Genomic DNA, 27,650 nt, shown 5'->3' with positions numbered 1-27,650 from the left:
TAAAACTTTGTCTTTGGTCCAAAGTCAACAACAACCAACAGATTTAATTTAATCAAACAAAACACAGATCACATGATCACAGGCCACATCCTCACTGGTCCATTTCTCTGGTGACTGACAGTGGGCTTGTGGCAGGTGTGGGGCTTGTATCAGACGATGGCGCGGACACTTCCTGTTCCCACCTTCTTCCTCAGAACCTCCACCAGACGCTCCAGCCTCAACAACAGAAATTATTATTCATTTTATTATTGCTTTTATAATGTGATTTGACTCCAGCCTCAAAATATAACCTTGAATCAGATGTGTTCTAAACATATATCCAGACAAACTGATCAGATCTTTAACTACTTTCCACAGCATAGCTTTAAATCAACCTGTTCTTCAAACTGTTCAGTTGAGATCTTTAACCATTTTGTAGTTGTCTCTTCTCATTGATTTGTGTGTGTATGTATATATATATATATAAAGTAAAATCTGTCAACTGGACAAAAAGTTGTAGGAGTCAAGACGTTTTGCTGCTCATCCACTGCAGCACAAACTCGGAGCTGAAGTGCTTCCCACAAACAGAGGGAAAACTGAAGGAGGAACAACATGTTGAGAAAGCCCTCTTGGCTTGTGGATATCCAAAATGTTTTCAATAGATCTAGGAGAGCAATAAAACAGGTGAATGTGAATTCTAGAAGGAAAGATGTAACTAACTTGATTGATTCAACAAGGTGCTGATTCATTTTTTAGAAATGTTGGCCCATATTGACAGGAGCATCTTGCAGTTGATGGAGATTTGTGGGATGCACATCCAGGGCATGAAGCTCCCGTTCCACCACATCCCAAAGATGCTCTATCGGGTTGAGATCTGGTGACTGTGGAGGCCACTGTAGTACAGTGAACTCATTGTCATGTTCATGAAACCAATTTGAAATGATTCAAGCTTTATGACATGGTGCATTATCCTGCTGGAAGTAGCCCTCAGAGGATGGGTACATGGTGGTCATGAAATTCTGACTCGACCATTTGAATGTCTCAACAGAAATCCAGACTCATCAGACCAGGCAATATTTTTCCAGTCTTCAACTGTCCAATTTTGGTGAGCTTATGCAAATTGTAGCCTCTTTTTCCTATTTGTAGTGGAGATGAGTGGTACCCGGTGGGGTCTTCTGCTGTTGTAGCCCATCTGCCTCAAGGTTGTGTGTGTTGTGGCTTCACAAATGCTTTGCTGCATTCCTCGGTTGTAATACGTGGTTATTTCAGTCAACGTTGCTCTTCTGTCAGCTTGAATCACTCGGCCCATTCTCCTCTGACCTCTTGCATCAACAAGGCATTTTCGCCCACAGGGCTGCCGTATACTTGATGTTTTTCCCTTTTCACACCATTCTTTGTAAACCCTAGAAATGGTTGTGTGTGAGACTGGCCTGTCTGGCACCAACAACCATGCCACGCTCAAAATTGCTTAAATCACTTTTCTTTCCCATTCTCACATTCAGTTTAGAGTTCAGGAGATTGTCTTGACCAGGACCACACCCCTAAATGCATTGAAGCAACTGCCATGTGATTGGTTGATTAGATAATTGCATTAAGGAGAAACTGAACAGGTGTTCCTAATAATCCTTTAGGTGAGTGTATATGCATGTAGACATGTGTGTATAGTGTGTGTTTGTATATATGATATTATATATTTGTGTGTGTGCATACACATACACAAATATTATAATCACCATTATTGTTATGCGTCTGTATTATAAATTTTTATTAAGTGTTTAATTTGTTTAATCACAGTTCACGTGACTCACCTCCGCACTCTCTCATTGGCCTGGATAAGCTCTGATTCTGCAGTCTTCTTCTGCTGTGACATCATCAGCAGCTGCTGCTGAAGGGTGGTGACATCATCAGAGAGCGCCGCAGTGACCTCTTCAACGGGGAGCGGGGCTTCTGAGCGGCTAAAGGACAGTTAGTGTTACGCGTGTTTCAAATATAACACATTGCCATAGCGACAGACTCTGACCTGTGATTGGCTCTGAGCTCCTGAAGCTCCGCCTCCAGACGCTGTTGCTCACCTATAGCAGTGTCTCTCTCTCTCTGCAGTGCCACAATCTCTGCCTTAAAGGGGCGTGACAGAGTCAGTGAGACTGAAACAGCAGCACAGAGTGCTTGAGCCTGACCTTAGACCTCTGACCCTAGGACTCTAAAATTGGGCCTGTATCGGTGTCGGCCATTGTCTGCTCACTGGGGTCTTAGATCATCTAAACTCACTGACCTTTAACCTCTGGGTTACAGTTAGACATCCCTACACTCACTGATGCAAATCTCACAAGTGAAGCACTGATCCAGCTTTTCCTGTTCCGATACCAATACTTTGGTATCAGTTCACATCGGGCAAAGGCAGATAAGCCAGTGTAAGGAAAGAAATGATCCAAATAAGCCTGCTATTTATCACATAAAGAAACAACACAACAGTAACTATGTAAAGAAAGTACACAACAGTAACTATGTAAAGAAAGTACACAACAGTAACTACATAAAAATACACACAACTACATAAAAAATATACACAACAGTAACTACATTAAAACTACATAACAGTAACTCCATAAAGAAACTACACAACAGTAATGAGAAAAAAGAAACTACACAACAGTAATGACATAAAGAAACTATACAACACTTACTACAGTAACTACATCAAAAATAAATAATGGTCCTGGTCTCGTCCTCGTTTAGTCTGGTCCTGGTCTGAAGGTCTGGACCTGTGGAGTCTGCACACAAGTCGCTGTTTGGTCTAGTCCTGGTTTAGTCCTATTCCCGGTCTATTCCTGGTTTAGTCCTGGTCCAGGTCTAAACGTCTGGACCTGTGGTGTCTACGTGCACGTCGCTGTTTGGTCTAGTCCCGTTCCTGGTTTAGCCCTGGCCCTGCTCTAGACCTGATCTAGTCCTGGTCCTTGTCTAAAGGTCTGGCCCATGGAGTCTGCACACATGTCACTGTTTGCTCTAGTCCTGGACTAGTCCTGGTCCTGGTTTAGTCCTGGTCCTGGTTTAGTCCTGGTCCTGGTTTAGTCCTGGTCCTGGTCTAGTCCTGGTCCTGGTCTAGTCCTGGTTTAGTCCTGGTCTAAAGGTCTGGACCTGTGGAGTCTGCACACACGTCGCTGTTTGAATGTCTTTAATTAAAAAGATTCATCAAAATTCATCACATTAATTTTCATAAATATTCATAAAGTCAAAGTCATCGGGATTCAGCAAACGCTACATCAAAGAGTCCAAGACCAGATCAAAGACTCCCCATGGAGACCCGGACCAGGACTAGACCGGGACTAAACCAGGACCACATCAAAGAGCCCAAGACCAGATCAAAGACTCCCCATGGAGACCCGAATCAGGACCAGGACTAGACCCGAACTAGACCCGGACTAGACCCGGACCAGAACAAAGGCCCACAGAGACCCAGGACCCGGACTAAATTAAATTAGAGCAGGACTAGACTGAGACCATTGCAGTAATAGCAGTGTAATAATGACAATAATAATAATAATAATAAATTATTATTATTATTATAGTAGTAGTAGTAATAGTAGTTGTAGTAGTAGTAGTGCAGTCACTTAAATTTCAAACTTGATTTCAAAACTAAGGAACAGACTCGATACTCGATACCAATTCCAAGATGATAAAAACACTGTTTAGACAATGTAATGTTCCACATTAAATGGTAGTATTTTCTTTTCTATTCTCATGTGGCTTTATATCTGTGTAATCCCAGAGTCGTCCATGGACGTATACTAGTCTATGTGCTCTCATACTTGTTCTGATACAGCTCAGTTTCAGCCGTTTCCATTTTCAATATAGTTCAGTGTAGTTATCTCCTCCCTTCAGATAGATAAAACGCAGTGTCCACCAGAAATCTGATCAAAACTGATCTATCAAATTAATGAGCTACAGGCACGGATATTTGATTTAGAATCCGAAAAAGGACTTCACCGGACTCTCTGTGACTTCCAGTGGTAAGCAGCCCACAGTTATTTTCAGAGAAGAGGGTGAAAAAACTGCTACTTTCAACTTAAACCTGAGTGATACAGTGTCTTTTCCACAACTTTGTAAAAACCAAAATGCCAAGCCAATGCAACAAGTGATAAAAGATAATGCTAATATAGTTACATCAAAAATACAACTTACAAACACATTTTTGCTACTGCCACAGACTGAGGTTAACAGAAAATGGGATTTTTGTCCCTAAACAAGAGCAATAAAGTTGGCAAAAGAGCACAGGCAGACAGATGATCTGTGCCAAATATCAGGGTCTCCTGTTAGGAGATGATGCTATCAGAGACTCCAAACATGCTCCTATCCCAGTTACACTGTTTCTGAGATTGCAAAACTCCTGCCAAAAGTTTTGTCAACACACCGAGGAGTTGATTGTGCAGATGGGTGCAGTTGACACCAGAATGGAACAGACTGAAATCTCAAAAAAGAATTTCCTTAAATTATTTGAGGAGCTTGATAAAGTGGAGGTTAAGACATTCATCAGTGGACCTCTTCCTCACATAGACAGAAGGAAGATGAACAAATTTACCCGGCTGTTTCAGCTGAACACACGGCTGTTCAACGCCTGTGCACCCAGAGGACTGCACTACACTGAGATCTTTGATCTATTCTGGAAATGAGAGGACCTGTTCAAGGGAAATGGCCCGCACCTGAGCAGAGGTGGAGTGAGAGAGCTGAAGGATAACCTCCTCCACGCTCTGAGGCACCGGCCGGGACAGGGTCCTGGGCCAGTGAGAGAAAAGAGGAATGAGAGAAGCTGCACCAGCCAGAGACCGAGCCAATGTGTCAGCACCACCACAACTACCACAACCACCTACCCCAGAGAAGGAGTCATCACCAGCACCACCACAACTACCACAACCACCTACCCCAGAGAAGGAGTCATCACAAGCAGAACCACAACTACCTCACCCCGCAAATTTTTCAGCAGCACCACAACCATCTTCCCCAGCAAGGTATTCATCAGCACCACCACCTCCCCCAGAGAACAAGTCAGCAGCACCACCACCTTCCCAAGTGAAGGATTCATCTCCATCGTCACTTCCCCCAGGGCTCTCATCACAGGCCTGGAACCTCTCTGTGACAGCCCCAGCAGAGGTTTCAGTCCAAGCAGCACCCCCATCACCTCCCCTGCCCACAGACCAGCCCTGGGTCCCCTTTGCTACATCTACTCCCTCTAGGGACTCTTCACTCTCCTCTTCCTCCCCACCTTCATCCATGGCCCTTCTCAACCACCTAGAAAGCCTCATCAGATCAGGAATTAAAATGGCTCCCCTCACACCTAATATAGCACGATCAAGAGTTCTGATATCAACTATCCTGATCTCTTACAAAACTATGCCTGGACTAAAACAATCCCCCTCCATACTCTACTTAGTCATATACAAACCTCCGCAGCACTGTGAGTTTTATTGATGATTTTATGGAGATGCTTTCAGTCGTACGCACAGACTTTGATGGTTTAGTCATTACAGGTGATTTTAATGTACATGTGGATAATGTGTTTGACAGAAACACTAAAGAGCTCAGTTCTGTCCTTGAAACCTTTGGTCTGACTCAGCATGTCAGCGAGCCCACCCACAACAGAGGACACGCTCATCACAAAAGGAGTAAATATTTCAAATGTCAATGTGGTGGATGTTGCTCTGTCTGATCATTTCTGTGTCTTCTCTGACCTGGCTGTCAGTCCCTGGCTGTCAGTCCCTGGCTGTCAGTCCCTGGCTGTCAGTCCCTGGCTGTCAGTCCCTGGCTGTCAGTCCCTGGCTGTCAGTCCCTGGCTGTCAGTCCCTGGCTGTCAGTCCCTGGCTGTCAGTCCCTGGCTGTTCCTGTTGTTCGAAGGAGACACAAATGATAAAACAGGTGCACTGTTTATGGAAATGATACACTGAAAATGCCTCATGTTCTAATGTTGATGATTTGTTGAACTCTGTGAGTTTGAGTATTTTGAATGTTCTGGACACCATTGCCCTGATGGAGGTTAAAATAGTTAAAGATAAGCAGAAAGCTCCATGGATGAATGGTTACTTGGCCAGGGCACAGAAAAGGGAGTGCCAGAGGGCCGAGCGGGAATGGCGCAAGTCAAAGCTCCAGGTTCATTATGAGATTTACAGAGAAAAGATGCACATGTACAACCACAGTTTATGTAGAACAAGGGAGAAGGATCTTTCTGACATTATTGGAAGTTGCAGTAACAACTCTTGTGTCCTGTTTGCAGCAGTAAACAGATTAACAAACCCCACAGGTCCACTGCTGTTAGAACTAATTTCCACATTAAGTGCAATGAGTTTGCAGTGTTTTTTAATGACAAGGTTCAGAACATTAAAAATGCCATCAATTCCACAAAACAAATTAAAATCCAGCAGCCACCTTGACAGCTGACTTACTTTGTACCGGTAACTGACAAAACTGTCCAAGAGATCATCACTAGTCTGAGTTCATCTACATGCTGCCTCCATGTGTTACCCACTAAATTTCTAAAGTCTGTGCTCAACAGTTTGCTGTCACCACTCACTTGCAGAGTTAACATGTCACTTCAATCTGGAACATTCCCAGAAGCTTTGAAAACTGCGGTTATCAAGCCTCCCCTAAAGAACAGCAGTCTTCATGCCACAATATTTAACAATTACCGACGAATCTCAAATCTGTCGTTTTTAGGCAAAGTCCTCGAAAAAGTAGTTTACCAACAGCTTATTAACTTTCTCCAAATGAACAACTCCTTTGATGTTTTCCAGTCAGGTTTTAGACCCCACCACAGCACTGAGATTGCTCTTATCAAGGGGACAAATGACATCAGCCTGAACACTGATGCAGGCAAAGTCTCAAAGCGTTGATCCTGTCTAAGCCCTGCCTTTGACCCTGTCGATCATGAAATCGTCTTACAGAGACTAGAGGACTGGGAGGGCATCTGGTAATGCACTAAACTGGTTCAAGTCCTGTCTAGAAAACAGGGAGTTGTTGAACCTGGAAAATGTGTTTCAGATAAAATGTCCCTGACCTGTGGGGTGCCCCAGGGCTCAATACTAGGAACCCTGTTGTTCCATCTCTACATGCTGCTGTTAGGCCAGTTAATACGCAGCAATAATGTGTCCTACCAAAACTCTGCAGATGACACTCAGATCTATGTCTCACTGCAGCAGATGAATATGGACCAGTGGATTCACTCTGCCACTGCATCCAACAGATCAGTGTGTGGATGCAAAACAACTTTCTTCTGCTAAACTCAGACAAGACTGAAGTCATCATCTTTGGCCACAGAAACAGAGAAAGTGTCAGCAGTCACCTCCAGTGTCCCTCTAAAACCTTCAAATCAGGCTAGAAATCTAGGTGTAACAATGGACTCAGACTTGAACTTTAACAGCCACATCAAATCAATATCATCTGCAGCTTTTTTTTTTTTTTTTTATAGATTTGCTCTACTGTATTGTGATTTTAATGTCTTTCTTATTTTGTAAAGGACTTTGAATTACTTTATGTACAAATTACTACTACTAGTAGTAGTAGTAGCAGCAGTAATAGCAATAGTAGTAGTAGCAGTAGTAGTGGTGGTAGTAGTAGTAGTAGTAGCAGTAATAGCAATAGTAGTAGTAGCACCAGCAGCAGCAGCAGCAGCAGTAGTACTAGTAGTAGCAGTAGTACTGTTAGTAGTAGTAGCAGTAGTAGCAGTAATAGCACTAGTAATAGCGGTAGTAGTAGCAGTAATAGCAGTAGTAGTAGTGGTAGTAGTAGCAGCAGTAGCAGTAATAGCACTAGTAATAGCGGTAGTAGTAGTGGTAGTAGTAGTAGCAGTAGCATTAGCAGTAGCAGTAGCATTAGTAGTAGCAGTAGCACAAACCTGAAGGAGTTGAATTTCTCTGAGCTGCTCCTCCTCCAAACGTTTTACCTGAAACAAAAAATACTTTTATCATCAGGGAATCAAAGTACTACTGTATACTGCAGCACCAGCACTACTGTAGCACGAGCACTACAGCAGTATGCTGGCAGCACTATTCAACATGTTGAAGCTTTTGATGGCTTCTGCAGGGATCCAACTCGTCCAAAGTCACAGAGCTGAGTGTCATAAGTGTAGCTAGGGTACTCCATACGATGAGGTGGCCCATCAGGGCAGGTAAATGTGAAAATGTCACGGTTCCTGCTCTGCTCTCCCCGTGCCCTCGTCTTCCCCCCTCCCTCACCTGTCTGTCTCCGGAGCTGGGCGGAATCCGGACTCCTCCCACGCGCACCTGCTCCCCATCAGCGCAATCAACGCCACCTGCCGTGGATAAGAGGGGTTCGGACGAGTCACTCGGCGCCGGAACGTCCGCGTGTTTCACGTGATTATGCTCATGGCTTAGTACTTTGATTCATGCTCGTCTATTTTGTCTCATTGGAACCCTTTTGTCCTGCTCCAGATCTCCGCCCCAGAACCAGCTCCGGACTACCCCAGCACCCGCACCTCCGCCCTGGTACGTCTTGTGTCTTCACTGCCGTGCACTGTGTCTCTCTGCGCTCACGGACCCGCACCCACGCTCCCCAGCTACGTTGGATTAATGAACTGTGTAATACCAGACGCTATGCTATGAAGCTGCCTCGTTTCCCCGGCCATGTGGATATATGAACTCTGGTTTCTATGAACACTTATATGCACTTTGGTTTCTATGAACACTTATTGTGAATAAAGACATTGTAAAACTTCGTGAGTCTCGCAACTTTGGTCCTTACGCCCCGCTGGTTATGACAGAAAAAGGGTCAGCTCAAGAATTGATCCTTGTGGAACTCCACAAGAGACAGATTCCCAGATCTGTAGGATAGGAAATGAACCACTTCAAAGCAGTGTGAGAGAAGCAGACTATTGCCTATTGGAGGCAGTGGGGGAGTGGGTGTGGCCTGTAGAGGGTGGGTCCTGAGTGGGCGGTGCCTGTAAATGAGTTAGGGGGTGTGTCTGACCTTGGCGGCGTGAGTGTCGCGCTCCTCCATCACGGCACTCATTTCCTGTGCAGTGATGTCGCTCCTGCGTTGCCGTGCCGACCTCACACGCTGAACCAGGATTGTACCAAACTGCTCCACCTGCTGGGCAGACTCTGAGGCGCACACCTGCTCCAGCAGCTCCAGGACGTCCTGAACATATAAGTATATACATGTAAAGTACATGTAACAACACAGAGGTATACACATGACATATAAACACTATACACTGTATACGAGAACAGACCAGCTCCAGGACATCCTGAGAACATGTGAGTATATCTAAACATACATGTGAACATATAAATATATACATGTACACAACAAAACAAATGTGTAAACATGTTACATATGAACAAATTATGTATAAACACACAGCAGCTCCAGGACATCCTGAACATGCATGTGAGTGTGTATATATATATATATATATATACACATACATATATATACACACATACACACGTGGACAAAATAGTTGGTACCCGTCGGTTAATGAAAGAAAAACTCGATGGTCACAGAAATAACTTGAATCTGCCAAAATTAATAATAAATAACAATTCTATGAAATTTAACCAATGAAAGTCAGACATTGCTTTTCAACCACACTTCAACAGAATTATAAAAAAAAAATAAACTCATGAAACAGGCCTGGACAAAAATGATGGTTCCCCTAGAAAAGACTGAAAATAATGTGACCAAAGGGACATGTTAATCCAAGGTGTGTTCACTAATTAACATCACAGGTGTCTGCAATCTTGTAATCAGTCAGTGGGGCTATATATAGAGCTACAGGTCGTCACTGTTCTGTTTGGTGACATGGTGTGTACCACACTCAACATGGACCAGAGGAAGCAAAGGAAACACTTGTCTCAGGAGATCACAAAAATTATAGACAAGCACGTTAAAGGTAAAGGCTATAAGACCATCTCCAAGGAGCTTGATATTCTTGTGACTACAGTTGCACATTTTATTCAGAAATTTAAGATCCATGGGACTGTGGCTAACCTCCCTGGACGTGAAAGGTTAAAGGTGAACTACAAGCTCAAGGAACGTCAGTGTCAGATTGCACCATCCGTCGTTGTTTGAGCCAAAGTGGACTTAATGGGAAACGACCAAGGAGGACACCAGTGTTGAAAACAAATCATAAAAAAGCCAGATTGAAATTTGCCAAAATACATGTTGACAAGCCACAAAGCTTCTGGGAGAAAAGAACACTGTCCCTACTGTGAAACATGGAGGAGGCTCTGTTATGTTCTGGGGCCGCTTTGCTGCATCTGGCACAGGGCGTCTTGAATCTGTGCAGGGTACAATGAAATATCAAGACTATCAAGGGATTCTAGAGAGAAATGTGCTGGCCAGTGTCAGAAAGCTTGGTCTCAGTTGCAGGTCATGGGTCTTGCAGCAGGACAATGACCCAAGCTAAAAACACCCACTAATGGCTAAGACGAAAACATTGGACTATTCTAAAGTGGGCTTCTATGAGCCCTGAGCTAAATCCTATTGAGCATCTTTGGAAGGAGCTGAAACATGCCATCTGGAAAAGGCACCCTTCAAACCTGAGACAACTGGAGCAGTTTCCTCATGAGGAGTGGGCCAAAATACCTGCTGAGGTGCAGAAGTCTCATTGACAGTTGCAGGAATCGTTTGATTGCAGTGACTGCCTCAGAAGGTTGTGAGATTATTTCTTTAAATAATTTTGTTGAAGCATGATTGAAAAGCAATGTCTGACTTTCATTGGATAAATTTCATAGATTTTTTAGTTATTACTTTTGTCAGATTCAAGTTATTTCTGTGACCATTGTTAGTCTTCCTTTCATTAATGGACGGGTACCAACAATTTTGTCCACGTGTGTACACACACACACACACACACACACACGCACACACCCAGGCCAAAAAAAACACCACCAAAAAAAATGTCACACAGTAACATTTCGTTGGACCACCTTTAGCTTTGATTACTGCACGCATTCATTGGTGGCATTGTTTCGATTTCTGCAATGTCACAAGACTGAATTCCATCCAGTGTTGCATTAATTTTTCTGACCGCATGTGTGAAAATTATGTCTTATGCTCCCATAATTTGAGCATGATGAATCCTGGCATTGAATCCATTTATGGAATAACCTGGTCATTCAGTATATGCAGGTAGTCAGCTGACCTCATTCTTTGAGCACAGACTGTTGTTGAACCTATATATATATATATGTGTGTGTATATATATATATATATATATATATATATGTGTGTGTATATATATATATATGATGATGTGACATATATAAACATGAGTTTGTTTGTATATTCACATGTGAACTAAAAACATGAAGAGAAAAACTCACCAGATCACAGTCCTCCACAGAGTCTGGCTCCAAAGAAAACCTGCAGAGACAACCTGGTTTAGACCAGAGACCAAGACCGGCCTTAGATTAAGACCAAGACTGGGTTTAGACCAGAGACCAAGACCAGGTTTAGATCAGACACCAAGACCGGATTTAGAGCAAGACCAAGTTAAAAGCAAGACCAAGACCGGGTTTACGTAGACCAGAAACCAAGGCCGGGTTTAGACCAGAGACCAACCCGGGTTTAGACTATAGAACAAAACCAGGTTTAAACCAGAGATCAAGACAGAGGCTTTCTCTGCTCCCCCTCTACTTTCTTTTTCTCTATCCCCCTCCTCTTTTTCCCCCTCTCCTCCCCCTCCTCTTTCTTTTTCTCCTTTATACCCCCCCTTCTCTCTCTCTCCTCCTGTTTCTTTCTCGTTCTTTCTCTCCTCCTTTCTTTCTTCCTCTCTCCCTTTTTCATATAGTGTATTTCTCATTATTGTGTTGTGATCCTCGGTCCAGTCCTCGGTCCAGAGTCTGGACTTTATTAAACTGGGTCCCTGAAGTCCTGGTTTGGATCCGAGTCCGGATCTCGGACCTAGAGCGCTGGGACAGAACTGTAATAAACTGTAATAAAGAACTGAGCCACAAGGCAATAAGATCCCACAAAGACCATGTCTAAACCAGGTCTAAACCAGGTCTAAACCAGGTCTGAACCAGGTCCGAACTGGGTCTAAATTGGGTCTAAACCAGGTCTGAGCCAGGTCTGAACCAGTCTTAAACCACGACTAAACTAGAAGGTGACGAGGAGAGAGGAGATGAGGAGAGAGGAAACGAGGAGACAGGAAAAGAGCAGACGAGGAAAGAGGACACGAGGAGAGAGGAGAGGAGAGAGGAGATGAAAGAGGAGACGAGGACAGAGGAGACAAGGAGAGAGGATATGAGAAGACTAGGAGACAGGAGACCAGGAAAAAGGAGAGGAGACAAGGAGAGAGCAGAATAGGAGATGAGGAGAGGGGAAACAAGGAGAAGAGGCGAGGAGACTGGGGAGAGGAGATGAAGAGAGAGGTGACGAGGAGACAAAGAGAGAGTAGACGAGAAGACAGGAGACGAGGACAGAGGGTAGAGGAGACAGGAGAAAAGAGATGAGAAGACAAAGAGGGCAGACAAGGAAAGGGGAGACGAGGAGACGAAGAGAGAGGAGACCAGGAAACGAGGAGAGAGGAGCGAGGAGAGGTGACGAGGTGAGAAGAGAAAGGAGACGAGGAGAGAGGGGTGAGTCGACATGACGAGAAGAGAAGAAGAGAGGGGAGAGGAGACAAGGAGCGAGGAGACGAGGCGACAAGGAGATGAGGAAATGAGGAGACGAGGAGAGAGGAGACAAGGAGACGAGGAGAGGGGGTGAGGAGCGAGGAGACAAGGAGAGAGCAGATGAGGAGAGAGAAGACGAGGGGATAAAGAGTGGATATTAGGAGATAGGTGATATAGAAAGGAGTTAAGGATTTAGGAGTGAGGAGATGAGGGATAAGGACATAAGGATCTAGGAGAGAGGTTTAGTGAAATGAGAGTGAGGACTATAAGGAATCTACAGGCTGCAGGAGGGAGGAGAGCGAGGGGGGGAGAAGGAGAGAGGGTTAGACTGGGAATGAGAGAGGAGAAAGGGTGGGAGAGAGGAGAAAGGGTGGAAGAGAGGGAGAGGAAGAGGAGGAGAGAGGGTTAGACAGTGAATGAGAGAGGAGAGGGGGGGTTAGAGATGGAAAGAGGGGGACGAGGAGAGGTTTAGTGAAATGAGTGAGGATTTTTTATAAGGAATCTGCTGACTGCAGGAGGGAGGAGGATAGAGAGAGATGGCGAGATAGAGATAGAAATACACAGAGAGAGAAGAGCGAGAGAAGGAGATGGAGAGAGAGGAAGAGAAAGAGTTGGAGAGAAAGAGAGAGAGCGAGAGAAGGAGATGGAGAGAGAGAAGAAGAGAAAGGGAGAGATGGAGAGAAAGAGAGGGATTGAGAGAGAGAGATTCAGTGAAATGAGAGTGAGGACCAGTCAGGTTCAGTCCTGGTTTAGCACTGGGTAAGTCCTGGCTTAGTCCTGGTTCAGTCCTGGTTCAGTCCAGGTTTTGGACCTATACCTTTATTTAAAAGCTGTCTCTGAAACTTTATAAACTGCTTTATAAACGGCATGTGTGATTTTTGGGTGACATCTTTGAACTTTTAATATTCAAATTTTTTTTAAGTTTATGGGAAAAATTAATGTGTCACTGCTCCATAAAGAATCTACAGACTGCAGCAGAGAGGGGGAAGACGGGTGGTGTCTACATTTTCAGGATTCAAATCTCTGTTCTCTGATTGACTGGGATTAGATCACGTGACAGTGGCGGACTCACTGATCGGCTGCGGCCTGCGTCAGTCTTTGGGCTGTGAGCAGGGCCTGATCTCGCTCTTCATTGGCCAAGAGCAGCCGTGACATCATCGCCTGTTCCCGCTCTTTTTGAGCCGCCATCAGCTGCTCCACCAACTCTGAAAAAATAGAACATTTACAATCATGTTTAAGCTAAATTATAAACATATAAAATAAACATATTGAATCTAAAATCTATAAATATTTAAGATATATATATATATATATATATATATATATATAACATATGACGATGTCACAGTCACATGTCTACCGCCCACTTATTTAAAATGATATTTAATATAAAATACATAAATACAGAAACATAATAAGGTGTAAATAAGAAGCAGCTCCAAACAAAGATCATGACTTAAATAAATAAAATTATATTTACATCAGCGCGTTCAAACAGCAGCCCAGGGGCTTTGTATATTTATCCTGTGCTTCTAGGTCTGTGACCATTGTTCAACAAAAGACGGAGCTGCTCATTAATGGGGTCAGTTTTTATCATGAGACTTTTCTGTTGGTCATACCTGTATTTCTGGCCCATTCACACCTGGTTTTGGTGGTTCATACCTGTGGTTCTGACATTTCATACCTGTGGCTCTGGCCTTTTCATATCGGAGTTCTGGTGGTTCATACCAGTGGTTCTGACTGTTCATACCCGTGGTTCTGACTGTTCATACCCGTGGTTCTGACGTTTCATACCTGTGGTTCTGACAGTTTATACCTATGGATCTGTCCTGTTCATACCTGTGGTTCTAGCCGATTCACACCAATGGTTCTGGCCCGTACATGTCTGTGGTTCTGGTGGTTCAGAAATGTGGTTCTAGCTGGTTTATATCAGTAGTTCTAGCCCGTTCATCCCTGTGTTCTGGTGGTTCAACCTATAGTTCTGACGGTTCATAACAATGGTTCTGGCCCATTCAAGCCTGTGGTTCTGGTGGTTCATACCTGTGGTTCTGACCCGTTCCTACCTGTAGTTCTGGCCTGTTCATACCTGTGCTGCTGCTGGTTCATACCTGTGGTTCTGTTCCATATTTCTGAGTCGCTCTGGTTCTGTCTCATTTGTTCGTTAAGTTCTTGTCTCTGGAGCTCCTTTTCCTTCAGCACCAGCTGCTCCTGGAGCTGAACATGGATCACTACATTTATATAAAGTTTACTATGTTTAACACATATGACACAGGAGAATGGGAGGGCATCTGACACACAGAGATACAGAAGGATGGGAGGGCATCTGACACACGGGGACAACTGCAGTTTCGCTAGAGACATTTGACCCACTCCCTTTACATAAGTTAAATGTGGACTGTGTAATTTAACATGTGCCTCTCGCCTTTCCACAGATCTGTCACTTCTCTCCATGGAAAGTGTAAAGCCATACTGTGGAACATTCTGGTACCTTGGTGTTGAGGTCTCGCAGTGAGTCGAGCTCCTTCAGTAAAAATGAGATGTTTTTGTCTCTGTCCTGGAACGCTGTGTTCTGATTGGTCAAGAGCTCCATCCTGAAACACGATATCAAATGTAAGCACCAATCAGTAATCATCTCTCCTCCCCCCACCACCCTCCTCACTCTCTCTCCTTCTCTCTCCTCCACTCTTTATCTGCTCTCTCTTCCCTCTCCCTCCTCCTCCCTTTATCTGCTCTCTCTTCCCTCTCCCTCCTCCTCCCTCTCTCCTCCTTTCTTTATCTGATCTCCCTTCCCTTTCACTCCTCCCTCTCTCCTCCTCAATCTCTCTGCTCTCTTTATCTGCTCTCTTCCCTCTCCTTCCCCCCCCCTCTCTCTTGCCTCTTCCTCCCTCCTCCGTGCTCTCTTCCATCTTTCTGTGCTCTCCTCCTCTCTTTATCTGCTCCTCTTTTCCCTCTCCCTCCTCCATCTCTCTTTCTGCTCTCTCTTCCTTCTCCCTCCCTCCTCGTCCCTTGATCTGCTCTTTCCTCTCCCTCCTCCCCCCCCTCCCTTGCCTCTCCCTCCCTCCTCCGTGCTCTTCCCTTTCTCATCCATCCTCATCCATGTCTCTGCTCTCTCTCCTCTCTTTATCTTCTCTCTTCCCTCTCTCCTCCTATCTGCTCTCTCATCCCTCTCCCGCCTTCTCCCTCTCTCTGGTCTCTCTGCTCTCTCTCCCCTCCTCTCTTTATCCACTCTCTCTTCCCTCTCTTCTCCTCTCTGTCCTCCTCTCCTCTCACACTCTCCTCTCTCTGCTCTCTTTTTCTCTCTCCTCCCTCTCATATCTGAGGTCTTTTCCTTGATAACAGTGACATTATTTCTTTTGATTTTGTGTGTTTTCGCTCCGTGGCGGTGGCGGCTGAACTTGCTGCTGTAATAAACGAGGAGCAGCTCTACGGTCAAGGGAAAGGTCGGAGCATTTCGTGAATGAACAAAAACAAACAGCGCGGGAAAAAAGGCTCCGGCGCCAAGACTAAAGATGCAGCCAATAAAAAAACAGCGAGAATAGAAACAGAAGAGGAGAGTTTAATAAAAGACTGATAAAAGTGTCTCCATAACAGGTTTAAACTCAAAATGCACCAGGTTTAAACTCAAACTGCCCCAGGTTTAAACTCAAAATGCACCAGGTTTAAACTCAAACTGCACCAGGTTTAAACTCAAACTGCGCCAGGTTTAAACTCAAACTGCACCAGGTTTAAACTCAAACTGCACCAGGTTTAAACTCAAACTGCACCAGGTTTAAACTCAAACTGCACCAGGTTTAAACTCAAACTGCACCAGGTTTAAACTGAAACTGTAGACTCTGAACAGCACCAGGCTCTAAAGCAAAAGAATAAAATCCTCATCTAAAACTAGTATTGAAACTAGATCCTCAGTTTTTGCAGGTTGATACTAAAAAGTCCCAGTGACAGAAATGAACCTTTCCTGAATATTTTTAGAATAATCTTGAGTTGTGTCAGAACAAATAAAAGACCACATTTAGAACATATTTAGATCACCGTTTCCTTTTATTGTTTTGAAAATGCTATATTTGCCCAAAACAAAGTATTAACATGGTCTGAGTCTCCCTTCCCTTTGCTCTGTGCCAAGTCACTCCCCTACAGAGCACTATCTTAACACAATCATCGTGCAGCCCACTAAACTACTAACCTTAAGGAGGGTTTGAATAGGGCCTGGCAAAGATCACTAGATTATTCAAACATGCATGGATGACATCTAAAACCTCTTCAGGCATGATTTTGATGAGAGAACAGCCTTAGAACATTAGCAGCACTTGTTCTTACCTGTCGGACGCAGGTCTAAGCTCCGCCGCCATCATGCAGGTTTTGGGTCCTGATGGGGACTTTCTGGCGGGGGAAGAGGGCGGAGCTATGGAGAAGCGTGTTAAGAAAATTTACATGTTATTCTAATGTGTAAAAGGTCACAAGGGAGGAGTGTTACCTGGAGGACAGGTGTGGTCCGGGCTGATCACAGCTCTGTGGAGACGACACAATTATTAAAGAGGAGGTACTTTAATTCTGTGGCGTATTAAAGAGGCGGTATTTTACTTCTATGGAGTAAACATCACATATTCGGTCACCAGGTTTCCTTTTATTGTTTTGAAAATGCGATATTGTCCCAAAACGAAGTATTAACATGTTTTATAAGTTTTTGACGCTCTGAGTCTCACCTCCCTTTGCTCTCTGTGCTAAGTCACTCCCCCTTCAGAGCACTATCACAACACAATCAGCGTGCAGCCCACTAATGAAACTACTACTAACCTTAAGGAAGGGTTTGAATAGGGCCTGGGAGCGATCAGGCCCTATTGGATGACATCTAACCTCTTCAGGCATGATTTTGATGAGAGAAGAGTGTTAGACCATGCGCTCATGAGTTTTTAGCAACGCTGTCAATCAAGCCTGTTGCATGTTAGCAGTAGTGACAGGGTGCCTGATTAGTCTCTTATTAATTTTAATATCTTAATTTAAGGGCAAAATATTGAAATAAAATCTGAGATGAAGTGTGCCCATGATCACTTCATGGAACATGGCATTAGCGGGATAGACATATCCAGATATTGTATATATAAATGGATATAAGAAAGGGGCGTTACCTTCAACAACCTTGCTCCTAATTGGATCTTTGGTTTAACGCTAAGATTTCCAAAATGGCTCCTGGATGCACATTAGCCCCTATAACTGCTACATGCTACATTTGGAGTTTCATTTGGAGTTCAACACTGTGGGTAACGTCACACTCACTTGGTCCACTTCTGTATACATACTGTGGTTTCAGATGACATCACCACATTCTAGAGGCCAGTCATATTTAAGACAGATGGGAGAAGCCAAAACAAATATTGTTAAAATGCAGATTTCTGTTGGTCTAGAGGTTTACTGGTCAAGTGTCTAATAGAAATGATCAGATTAAACTTTTGTGAATTCACCTTTTGTACATTTCATGGTTAAGTATAATGTAATTAATAGAACTGTGTGTGACCCCTGACCCCATCTGGAGTATGACATCACATTCTACAGTATGAAAACCTCCACTGCCCAGTGTGAGACTCACCTGTGGCTCCCTGGACTGCGGGGTGGGCTGCGGGATGGACTGCGGGATGGACTGCGGGATGGACTGCGGGGCGGGCTGTGGGTCTGAGGGCTGCGGGTTTGGGCCAGGGCCTTGGTAGGGGTCAGGGGGCTCTTAGGGGGGCTCTTGGGGGGGCTCCTGGGGGGGCTCCGGGGGGACAGGGACAGAGGCGCTCGCGGACTGCGTCCAGGAGAGGGCAGTCTCTGTCGCAGCTCGTCGTTCACACGAGGGTTAGCTGCAGAGAGAGAAACAAGGTCAGAGGAAAAAGAGAAGAAGGGTTAAGGGAAGAGAGAGTGTTTTTAAGGTTAGGGCTAGAACAATATGAGTGGAAGAAGAGGAGAGGAGAAGAGAAAGAGGAGGAAGAAGAAGAGGAAGAGAGGAGGAAGAAGAAAAGGAAAAGAGGAAGAGGATGGCGAAAAAGAGGAAGAGAGGAGTTTTTAAGGTTAGAGCTAAAAGAGAGAGAGAGGAAGAACAGAAGAGCAGGAGATAGGTAAACCCTCCTCTCTCCTTTCTCTTCTCTGAGTTAGGACAGAGAGGAGGGGGAGGAGGAGAGAGGAGTTTTTACCTGAGCACTTTAAATCTGCACAAACAGTTTAGACTCTGAGCCGTTTAAGCACTGCATTAAAGACGAGTGTTTACAGCTCTCATTAACGCACTTAATGCGGCGCTAATGTAGCAGCTAATACAGAGCGCTAATAGAGAAGGCTAATGAAGAGGCTAACGCACTGTGCTAATAACACAGCACTAATACCATGTTAATTCGAGTGTTAATGAGCCGGTGTTAATAGGAGCTCAGGTGAAGAACAAACAAAGAACTCAATCACTGAAGAGAATTACTACTGCCCTCTATGGCCAGTGTGACCCCTGTGTGACATCTCCTCTGGTGGGGTCAGAGGTCAGAGTATCCTAGCCAAATTTGTGTCAAAATTGGATCTGCACATGCCCAGATGCTTCAGCACAAATATGTGTCACACTTTTCACTCCTGCAACACACAGGGACCAGGACTGGACCAGAATTAAACCAGTAGTGCAGTATAGTATTGTTGTAAAAGTACTGCAGTAGACCCGAATTAAACCAGGACTAGACCAGGACTACAGCCAGATGGGATTTGAGTCTTTATCAAAATAAACCTTATCAAACTTTATTTGCAAACTCTATTTCACTTAAATGAAGAAGAACTAAAGTTTGACACAACATACAACTATTTGTGGAGTCAAATCATGAAAATAAAGGCAAGCTGACAGCTAGCATGACTGACGAAGATTCGGCAGTGACTCAGATTGGGGAATGACAGTCCTAAACAAGGACTAAATCAGGCCTAAAGTAGGACTAAACCAGGACTAAACCAAGTCTAAAGCAGGACTGAAGCAGGACTGAAGCAGGACTAAACCAGGACTAGACCAGGACTAGACCAGGACTAGACCAGGACTAGACCAGGACTAGACCAGGACTAGACCAGAACTAGACCAGAACTAGACCAGAACTAGACCAGGACTAGATCAGGACTAGAACAGGACCGAACCAAGTCTACATAAGGACTAAGTGTGAGCGCACCCATAGAGCAAACAGATGAGCACAGACAAACATGGCTGTGAGTTGAGGTTTGAATTTCATGTAATCACAGCCAGACGGGATTTGAACTGCGTCCTTATCAAAATAAACCTTATCAAACTTTATTTGCAAACTCAACTTCACTTAAATGAAGAACTAAGATTTAACCTACATAACATACAACTGTTTGTGGAGTCTAATCATGAAAATGAAAGCAAGCTAACGATTAGCATGACTGATGCAGATTCACAGTGAGATTGGGGAATGACAGTCCTAACTTGAATGATGTGGGGGGTCTCCAGACGACAGGACTAAACCAGGACTAAACCAGGACTAAACCAGGACTAAACCAGGACTAAACCAGGACTAAACCAGGACTTAACCAGGACTAGACCAGGACTAAATCAGGACTAAATCATGACTAAACCTGGACTAAACCAGGACTAAACCAAGACTAAACCAAATCTAAAGCAGGAAGAAAGCAGGACTAAGCCAAATCTAAACCAGATCTAAACCAGGACTGAACCAGGACTGCCCATCATGAATAAGTTTAAATAAATAGTGTAAAATATGAGGGAGTAAACAGTGTGAGATGATGTGAGATCTGCACATGGCTCCGCTGCAGGGGCTCATGGGAAATGGAGTTTATGCAGATTCTGATTCCAGCTGTTTCTGCTGTGCCACAAACCCACAGTACTCACAATAACACACTACTACTACTACTACTACTACTACTGCTACTGCTGCTGCTACTACTACTACTACTACTACTACTTCTACTATAGTAGTAGTCATACTAGTATTTCTATTATAGTTACACTTGTACTTGCCCTGTAGTAGTAGTACTAGTACCTGTAGTACAGTTGTACTTGTATTATGGTAGTCGCATTAGTACTTGTAGTACAGCTGTACTTATACTATAGTTGTAATTGCTGTACTAGTACTTGTAGTATAGTTATACTTGTACTATAGTTGCACTTGTACTTATCCTGTAGTAGTCCTACTAGTACTTCTACTATAGTTGTACCTGTACTTGTCCTGTAGTAGTCGTACTAGTACTTGTAGTATAGTTGTACTTGTGATATAGTTGTACTTGTAGTATAGTTGTACTTGTCCTGTAGTAATGCTGTGATGGACTTTGTGGTTTCTGATAGATTAATATTCGGCACATTTGGCGTAAATCCGCTTAAATGTCCGTCCATGTTTCGCTGGACGGGCCGTTTGAAGTGATGACATCGCCGCTCCGCCTCGGCCAATCACAGCGCGCCGCCAAACTCTCATTAATTTTTTAAGCTGGATTTAATTCAGGCCGGCAGCTCAGCGCCTCCAACTGGCCGCATGAATATTTATAACAGTGTCGCTCTGATTACACGGCTCTGCTGCAAATCCCACTGATCCCCGAGATCCACGGGAGAGAGAAGGAAGACAGGAGAGAAGAAGAGAGGGAGAGGAGGGGGAGAGGGAGAGAAAGGAGAGGAGAGAGAGAAGGGAGAGGAAGGAGAGGAGGGAGGAGAGGAGGGAGGAGAGGAGAGGGAAGAGGAGGAGAGAGAGGAGAGGAGAGTGGGCTCTGCTGCAAATCCCACTGATCCCCAGAAACTATGGAAGAGAGAAGGAAAAGAAGAGAGGAGAGAGAGGAGAGGGAGAGAGGAGGGGAAAAAGAGGAAGAAAGGAGAGAAGAGAGGGAGAGGGCTCTGCTGCAAATCTCACTGATCCCCAAGATCCACGAAAGAGGAGGAGAGAGGGAAAGATGAGAGAAGGAAAAAGAAAGAGAGAAAGTAGGAGAGAAAGCGACCAAGAGAGAGAAGGAAAGAGGGAGAAAGGGAGAGGGAAAGAGAAGGAAGAAGAGAGAGAGTGAGGAAGAAAAAGAGAGAGACAGAAAGAGAGAGGAAGTGAGAGAGAGGAGCAGACAAAGGAGAGGGAGGACAGACTCAGGTTTGAGGCAGACCTGAATGAAAAGTGAAGCAATGAAAAGTTTGTGGAAGTCCAAAAAATCAACTAAAAAGAGACCGAAGCTCCACAGTACAATACTATACTGCACTACAGCAGTACTATTACAACAATACTATGCTGCCCTACAGCAGTACTATTACAACAATACTATACTGCACTACAGCAGTACTATTACAACAATACTATGCTGCACTACAGCAGTACTATTACAACAATACTATACTGCACTACAGCAGTACTATTACAATACTATACTGCACTACAGCAGTACTATTACAACAATACTATACTGCACTACAGCAGTACTATTACAATACTATACTGCACTACAGCAGTACTATTACAACAATACTATGCTGCACTACAGCAGTACTATTACAACAATACTATGCTGCCCTACAGCAGTACTATTACAACAATACTATACTGCACTACAGCAGTACTATTACAATACTATACTGCACTACAGCAGTACTATTACAATACTATACTGCACTACAGCAGTACTATTACAACAATACTATGCTGCCCTACAGCAGTACTATTACAACAATACTATACTGCACTACAGCAGTACTATTACAATACTATGCTGCACTACAGCAGTACTATTACAACAATACTATGCTGCCCTACAGCAGTACTATTACAACAATACTATGCTGCACTACAACAGTACTATTACAACAATACTATGCTGCCCTACAGCAGTACTGTTACAACAATACTATGCTGCCCTACAGCAGTACTGTTACAACAATACTATACTGCACTACAGCAGTACTATTACAACAATACTATGCTGCACTACAGCAGTACTATTACAACAATACTATGCTGCACTACAGCAGTACTATTACAACAATACTATGCTGCACTACAGCAGTACTATTACAACAATACTATGCTGCACTACAGCAGTACTATTACAACAATACTATGCTGCACTACAGCAGTACTATTACAACAATACTATGCTGCACTACAGCAGTACTATTACAACAATACTATGCTGCACTACAGCAGTACTATTACAACAATACTATGCTGCACTACAGCAGTACTATTACAACAATACTATGCTGCACTACAGCAGTACTATTACAACAATACTATGCTGCCCTACAGCAGTACTATTACAACAATACTATACTGCCCTACAGCAGTACTGTTACAACAATACTATGCTGCCCTACAGCAGTACTGTTACAACAATACTATACTGCCCTACAGCAGTACTGTTACAACAATACTATACTGCCCTACAGCAGTACTATTACAACAATACTATACTGCACTACAGCAGTACTATTACAATACTATGCTGCACTACAGCAGTACTATTACAACAATACTATGCTGCACTACAGCAGTACTATTACAACAATACTATACTGCACTACAGCAGTACTATTACAATACTATACTGCACTACAGCAGTACTATTACAACAATACTATGCTGCACTACAGCAGTACTATTACAACAATACTATACTGCACTACAGCAGTACTATTACAATACTATACTGCACTACAGCAGTACTATTACAACAATACTATGCTGCACTACAGCAGTACTATTACAACAATACTATGCTGCCCTACAGCAGTACTATTACAACAATACTATACTGCACTACAGCAGTACTATTACAATACTATACTGCACTACAGCAGTACTATTACAATACTATACTGCACTACAGCAGTACTATTACAACAATACTATGCTGCCCTACAGCAGTACTATTACAACAATACTATACTGCACTACAGCAGTACTATTACAATACTATGCTGCACTACAGCAGTACTATTACAACAATACTATGCTGCCCTACAGCAGTACTATTACAACAATACTATGCTGCACTACAACAGTACTATTACAACAATACTATGCTGCCCTACAGCAGTACTGTTACAACAATACTATGCTGCCCTACAGCAGTACTGTTACAACAATACTATACTGCACTACAGCAGTACTATTACAACAATACTATGCTGCACTACAGCAGTACTATTACAACAATACTATGCTGCACTACAGCAGTACTATTACAACAATACTATGCTGCACTACAGCAGTACTATTACAACAATACTATGCTGCACTACAGCAGTACTATTACAACAATACTATGCTGCACTACAGCAGTACTATTACAACAATACTATGCTGCACTACAGCAGTACTATTACAACAATACTATGCTGCACTACAGCAGTACTATTACAACAATACTATGCTGCACTACAGCAGTACTATTACAACAATACTATGCTGCACTACAGCAGTACTATTACAACAATACTATGCTGCCCTACAGCAGTACTATTACAACAATACTATACTGCCCTACAGCAGTACTGTTACAACAATACTATGCTGCCCTACAGCAGTACTGTTACAACAATACTATACTGCCCTACAGCAGTACTGTTACAACAATACTATACTGCCCTACAGCAGTACTATTACAACAATACTATGCTGCCCTACAGCAGTACTATTACAACAATACTATACTGCACTACAGCAGTACTATTACAACAATACTATACTGCCCTGCAGCAGTACTATTACAATACTATGCTGCACTACAGCAGTACTATTACAATACTATGCTGCACTACAGCAGTACTATTACAACAATACTATGCTGCCCTACAGCAGTACTATTACAATACTATAGTGCACTACTGCAGTACTATTACTACAATACTATAGTGCACTACTGCAGTACTATTACTACAATACTATACTCCAGTAGTAGTAGTAGTAGTAGTAGTAGTACTAGTAACAGTAGTAGTTATAGCAGCGGTAGTAGTAATAGCAGTAATAGTTGTAGAAGTAGCAATAATCGAAGCAGTAGGAGCAGTGGCAGTAATAGCAATAGTAATAGTAGTAGTAGTAGTAGTAGTAGTAGTAGTAGTAGTAGTAGTAGTAGTAGTAGTAGTAGTAGTAGTAGTAGTAGTAGTAGTAGTAATAGTAGCACTCTCACCTTTGTACATGTCGACTAATGACTCTCTCAGTTCTTTGGAGATCCATGTTGAACCCCGGGCTGGACCCAGGTCAGGGCCGGAATCTGGACCGGACTCTCTGAAACACAATAGATCAGAGTAGACCCTGTCAAATCCTGGTTTAGATCCAGTGCAGACTTAATGCTTGTTTGGTTCCAGTTTAGTCCTGGTTTAGACCTGGCTTAGTCCTAGTCCTGGTTTAGACCCAGTTCAGACCCAGTTTACCTGTGCACCTGCAGCTCCAGACCCTGGATCCTGACCTTAGTCCGGGTCAGAGCCAGTTTCAGGTCCTGGACTCTGGACGCCATCAAACACTGTCTCCACGGCAACAGCACACCTGAGTCACATGACCCCACACACTACTCTGATTGGCCAATGACAAAACCATTAACTTTAATGAAGATGATGCTCACATTTCACCAACCAGGACTAAACCAGGGACTAAACAAGGACTAAACTTCCTGTTCCCTTGAGCTCTGAGTTTTGGACACTGTTTAAATCACATTTCAAGACTTATTTAAAAAGGAGGGCATCTGAGACAAAAATAAAAAGAGTCAGAGGAGGCTCACAGAAGTTTATTCACAAAAACAGCAGTCTTCCCCCAGAACCTTCTTTTGACCAAAACAGACAAAACATGAATCTACAATGAGATCTGACTACAGGGTTAAGGTTATGATAATGATAATAACAATAATAATAATAATGTCTTATTGTACTTCCATGAGACAGCACAGCTACAGATTCAAGCACATTTAGAGATGCACTGATCTGATACTGGTATCAAATATGAGATATATACAGGTTGTAGTCATCCAGAAAGTTGCAGAATGTTTGAACATTTATTCACAAAGTTGCTCTGTAGTTACCTGAGAGATAATAACAGCTCCAGAATATCTGGATCAGTTTGGTGTTATTTTATTATTTTTTTAATTAAATAAATGCCTGTTTTCAGTCTCTGGTATCGGCTCATATCGAGTATCGACAGAAACTAGATACCACTAGATACCAAGTTTCAAAATCAGTGTCGGAACAGAAAGAGCCAGATCGGTGTGTCTCTAGTCACATTCATATTTGTGCTTTAAGCTTAGGTTTAACAAAAAAAAAAAAAAAAAAACTCAGAAGACTCCAGTCCCTCTTTGCTTCAGTCCCCCCGTTCAGTCCCCCCGTTCAGTCCCCCCGTTCAGTCCCCCCGTTCAGTCCCCCCGTTCAGTCCCCCCGTTCAGTCCCCCCGTTCAGTCCCCCCGTTCAGGCCTGGTTCTTGGCCTGGTTCAGTAGCTGGTCCAGTCTCTCTGGGTCCAGTCTATGTCTCATGATTTCAGTTCCGTTCAGGTGGAACACTGGGATGTGAAACCGGTACTTTTCCCAGAACTCTCTGTGTTCCGCTTTAGAGATGTCCACAGTCTGCAGGACCACCTGTGTACAGAGAGAATCAATCAGGACAAAAGGGAAAAACAGAGCGCCAATCAGGACAAAGGGAAGGACCGAGAAAGCCAATCAGGACACAGAGAGACACACAGAGCCAATCATGACACAGGGAGACAAAGAGGGAGCCAATCAGGACATAGGAAGAAACAGAAACAGCCAATCAGAACACAAGAAGAAACAAAAAGAACTCACAGAAATCATAGAAGCCACATAAAGGCCCATAAGATGAGACTTGAGCAACAGTGTGATTCCAAAATTTTGGTCATTTTAATTAAATAAACAAAAGAAGAAACCTTTAGATCCACAATAAACATATTTAAAATAACAAAACATAAGTGGCAGAAAGCTACTGTTACGTGTAGTAAACATTAGCAGCCACTTGAGGGTAATGCTCTATGCATTCAATATGGCGAAACTTTTAAATGAAATGCAGTGATTCTAACGGTAGAACACTCGAGTGTCCTGTCCCAACATGGTGGCCATCGGAACACGCTCCATAGTTTCACACTCAATCATAACACAGAAGGACAGAGAGAGCCAATCAGGACACAAGACAGAGTCACATGTTTCACGAGACTCACTCTGTTTCTGAACGGCTCCAGCAGCTCTTTGGCCTCATCACAGAGAGGACACGGGTCCTACAGAGAGACCCGAGTTAGACCCGAGTTAGACCCGAGTTAGACCCGAGTTAGACCCGAGTTAGACCCGAGTTAGACCCGAGTTAGACCCGAGTTAGACCCGAGTTAGACCCGGTTTGGACACTGGTTCAGTCCTAGCTCAGTCAAGGTTCAATCCTGGGTCAGTCAAGGTTCAGTCCCGGGTCAGTCCTGGTTCAATCCTGCTTTAGACCTGCTTTAGATCTAGTATGAACCCTGATTTGGACCCGTCCAGTCCTGGTTTAGTACCTTGGTGAACAGGGTGAGTACAGGCAGAGGTCTGGAGCAGAAGGTCCTTGTCCTGATCAGGAACATGGTCTGCAGAAGAGAAAGTGTGTCAGATGCCCTCCCCCTGTGTGGCAATACTGACCTGGTTGTAAAGAGCAGACTTCATTGTTGGAGTGTCCCGTAGGAGGTTAAATGTGTTGATGATGTGAAAATGCATTAATGTTTGGTTTAAGTGAATCACATTCACCTTTATGAGGAGCTACTGCTAAAACTGCTAATGTTACTACTACTACTACTTCCTGGTGCATTACCTCCATAGACAGCATTATTTATATAAAACATGGTGTATACAGCCTGTAGTAAACGTTCAGTAAAGTTCCATGAGCATCTCCTCTGATGAGCAAACTTTTAACAGCTCTTTAAAAACTTCTGTTTTTCATCTGTTCGTCAGCTGAGAGCGGTCCCTGCGCATGCGCTACATTCCTGTTAGCACCATTAGCTCTCTTAGCTCCTTTAGCGCCAAACACTCACCGGAGTCAGGCTCCTGTGCCCGTGCAAAGCTGCGTTGAAGGCCCAGTGTGTCCGGGGTTGTGTCCGGGGTTGTGT

At 43.6% G+C, this 27,650-nt stretch overlaps 1 protein-coding gene across 1 annotated transcript; it reads right to left on the bottom strand.

The window, feature by feature from the left end:
- Positions 1 to 27,650, bottom strand: mipol1 (mirror-image polydactyly 1). The gene is made up of 14 exons (XM_055231063.1): positions 27,576 to 27,650; positions 24,717 to 24,812; positions 18,187 to 18,439; positions 17,077 to 17,111; positions 16,920 to 17,004; positions 15,094 to 15,196; positions 14,714 to 14,819; positions 13,678 to 13,810; positions 11,313 to 11,352; positions 8,950 to 9,120; positions 7,859 to 7,906; positions 2,000 to 2,094; positions 1,788 to 1,934; positions 1 to 216 (listed from the first exon to the last, which is right to left on the bottom strand). Exons 2-14 carry the CDS (start codon positions 24,724 to 24,726, stop codon positions 150 to 152), a joined length of 1,293 nt encoding a protein of 430 aa, XP_055087038.1. The 5' UTR covers positions 24,727 to 24,812; positions 27,576 to 27,650; the 3' UTR covers positions 1 to 149.

The sequence above is a fragment of the Periophthalmus magnuspinnatus genome, chromosome 22 (assembly GCF_009829125.3).
Source record: "Periophthalmus magnuspinnatus isolate fPerMag1 chromosome 22, fPerMag1.2.pri, whole genome shotgun sequence".
Lineage (NCBI taxonomy): Eukaryota > Metazoa > Chordata > Actinopteri > Gobiiformes > Gobiidae > Periophthalmus > Periophthalmus magnuspinnatus.
Note: the sequence above shows the minus strand (reverse complement) of the source record. Positions and strands in the feature narration are given on the sequence as shown.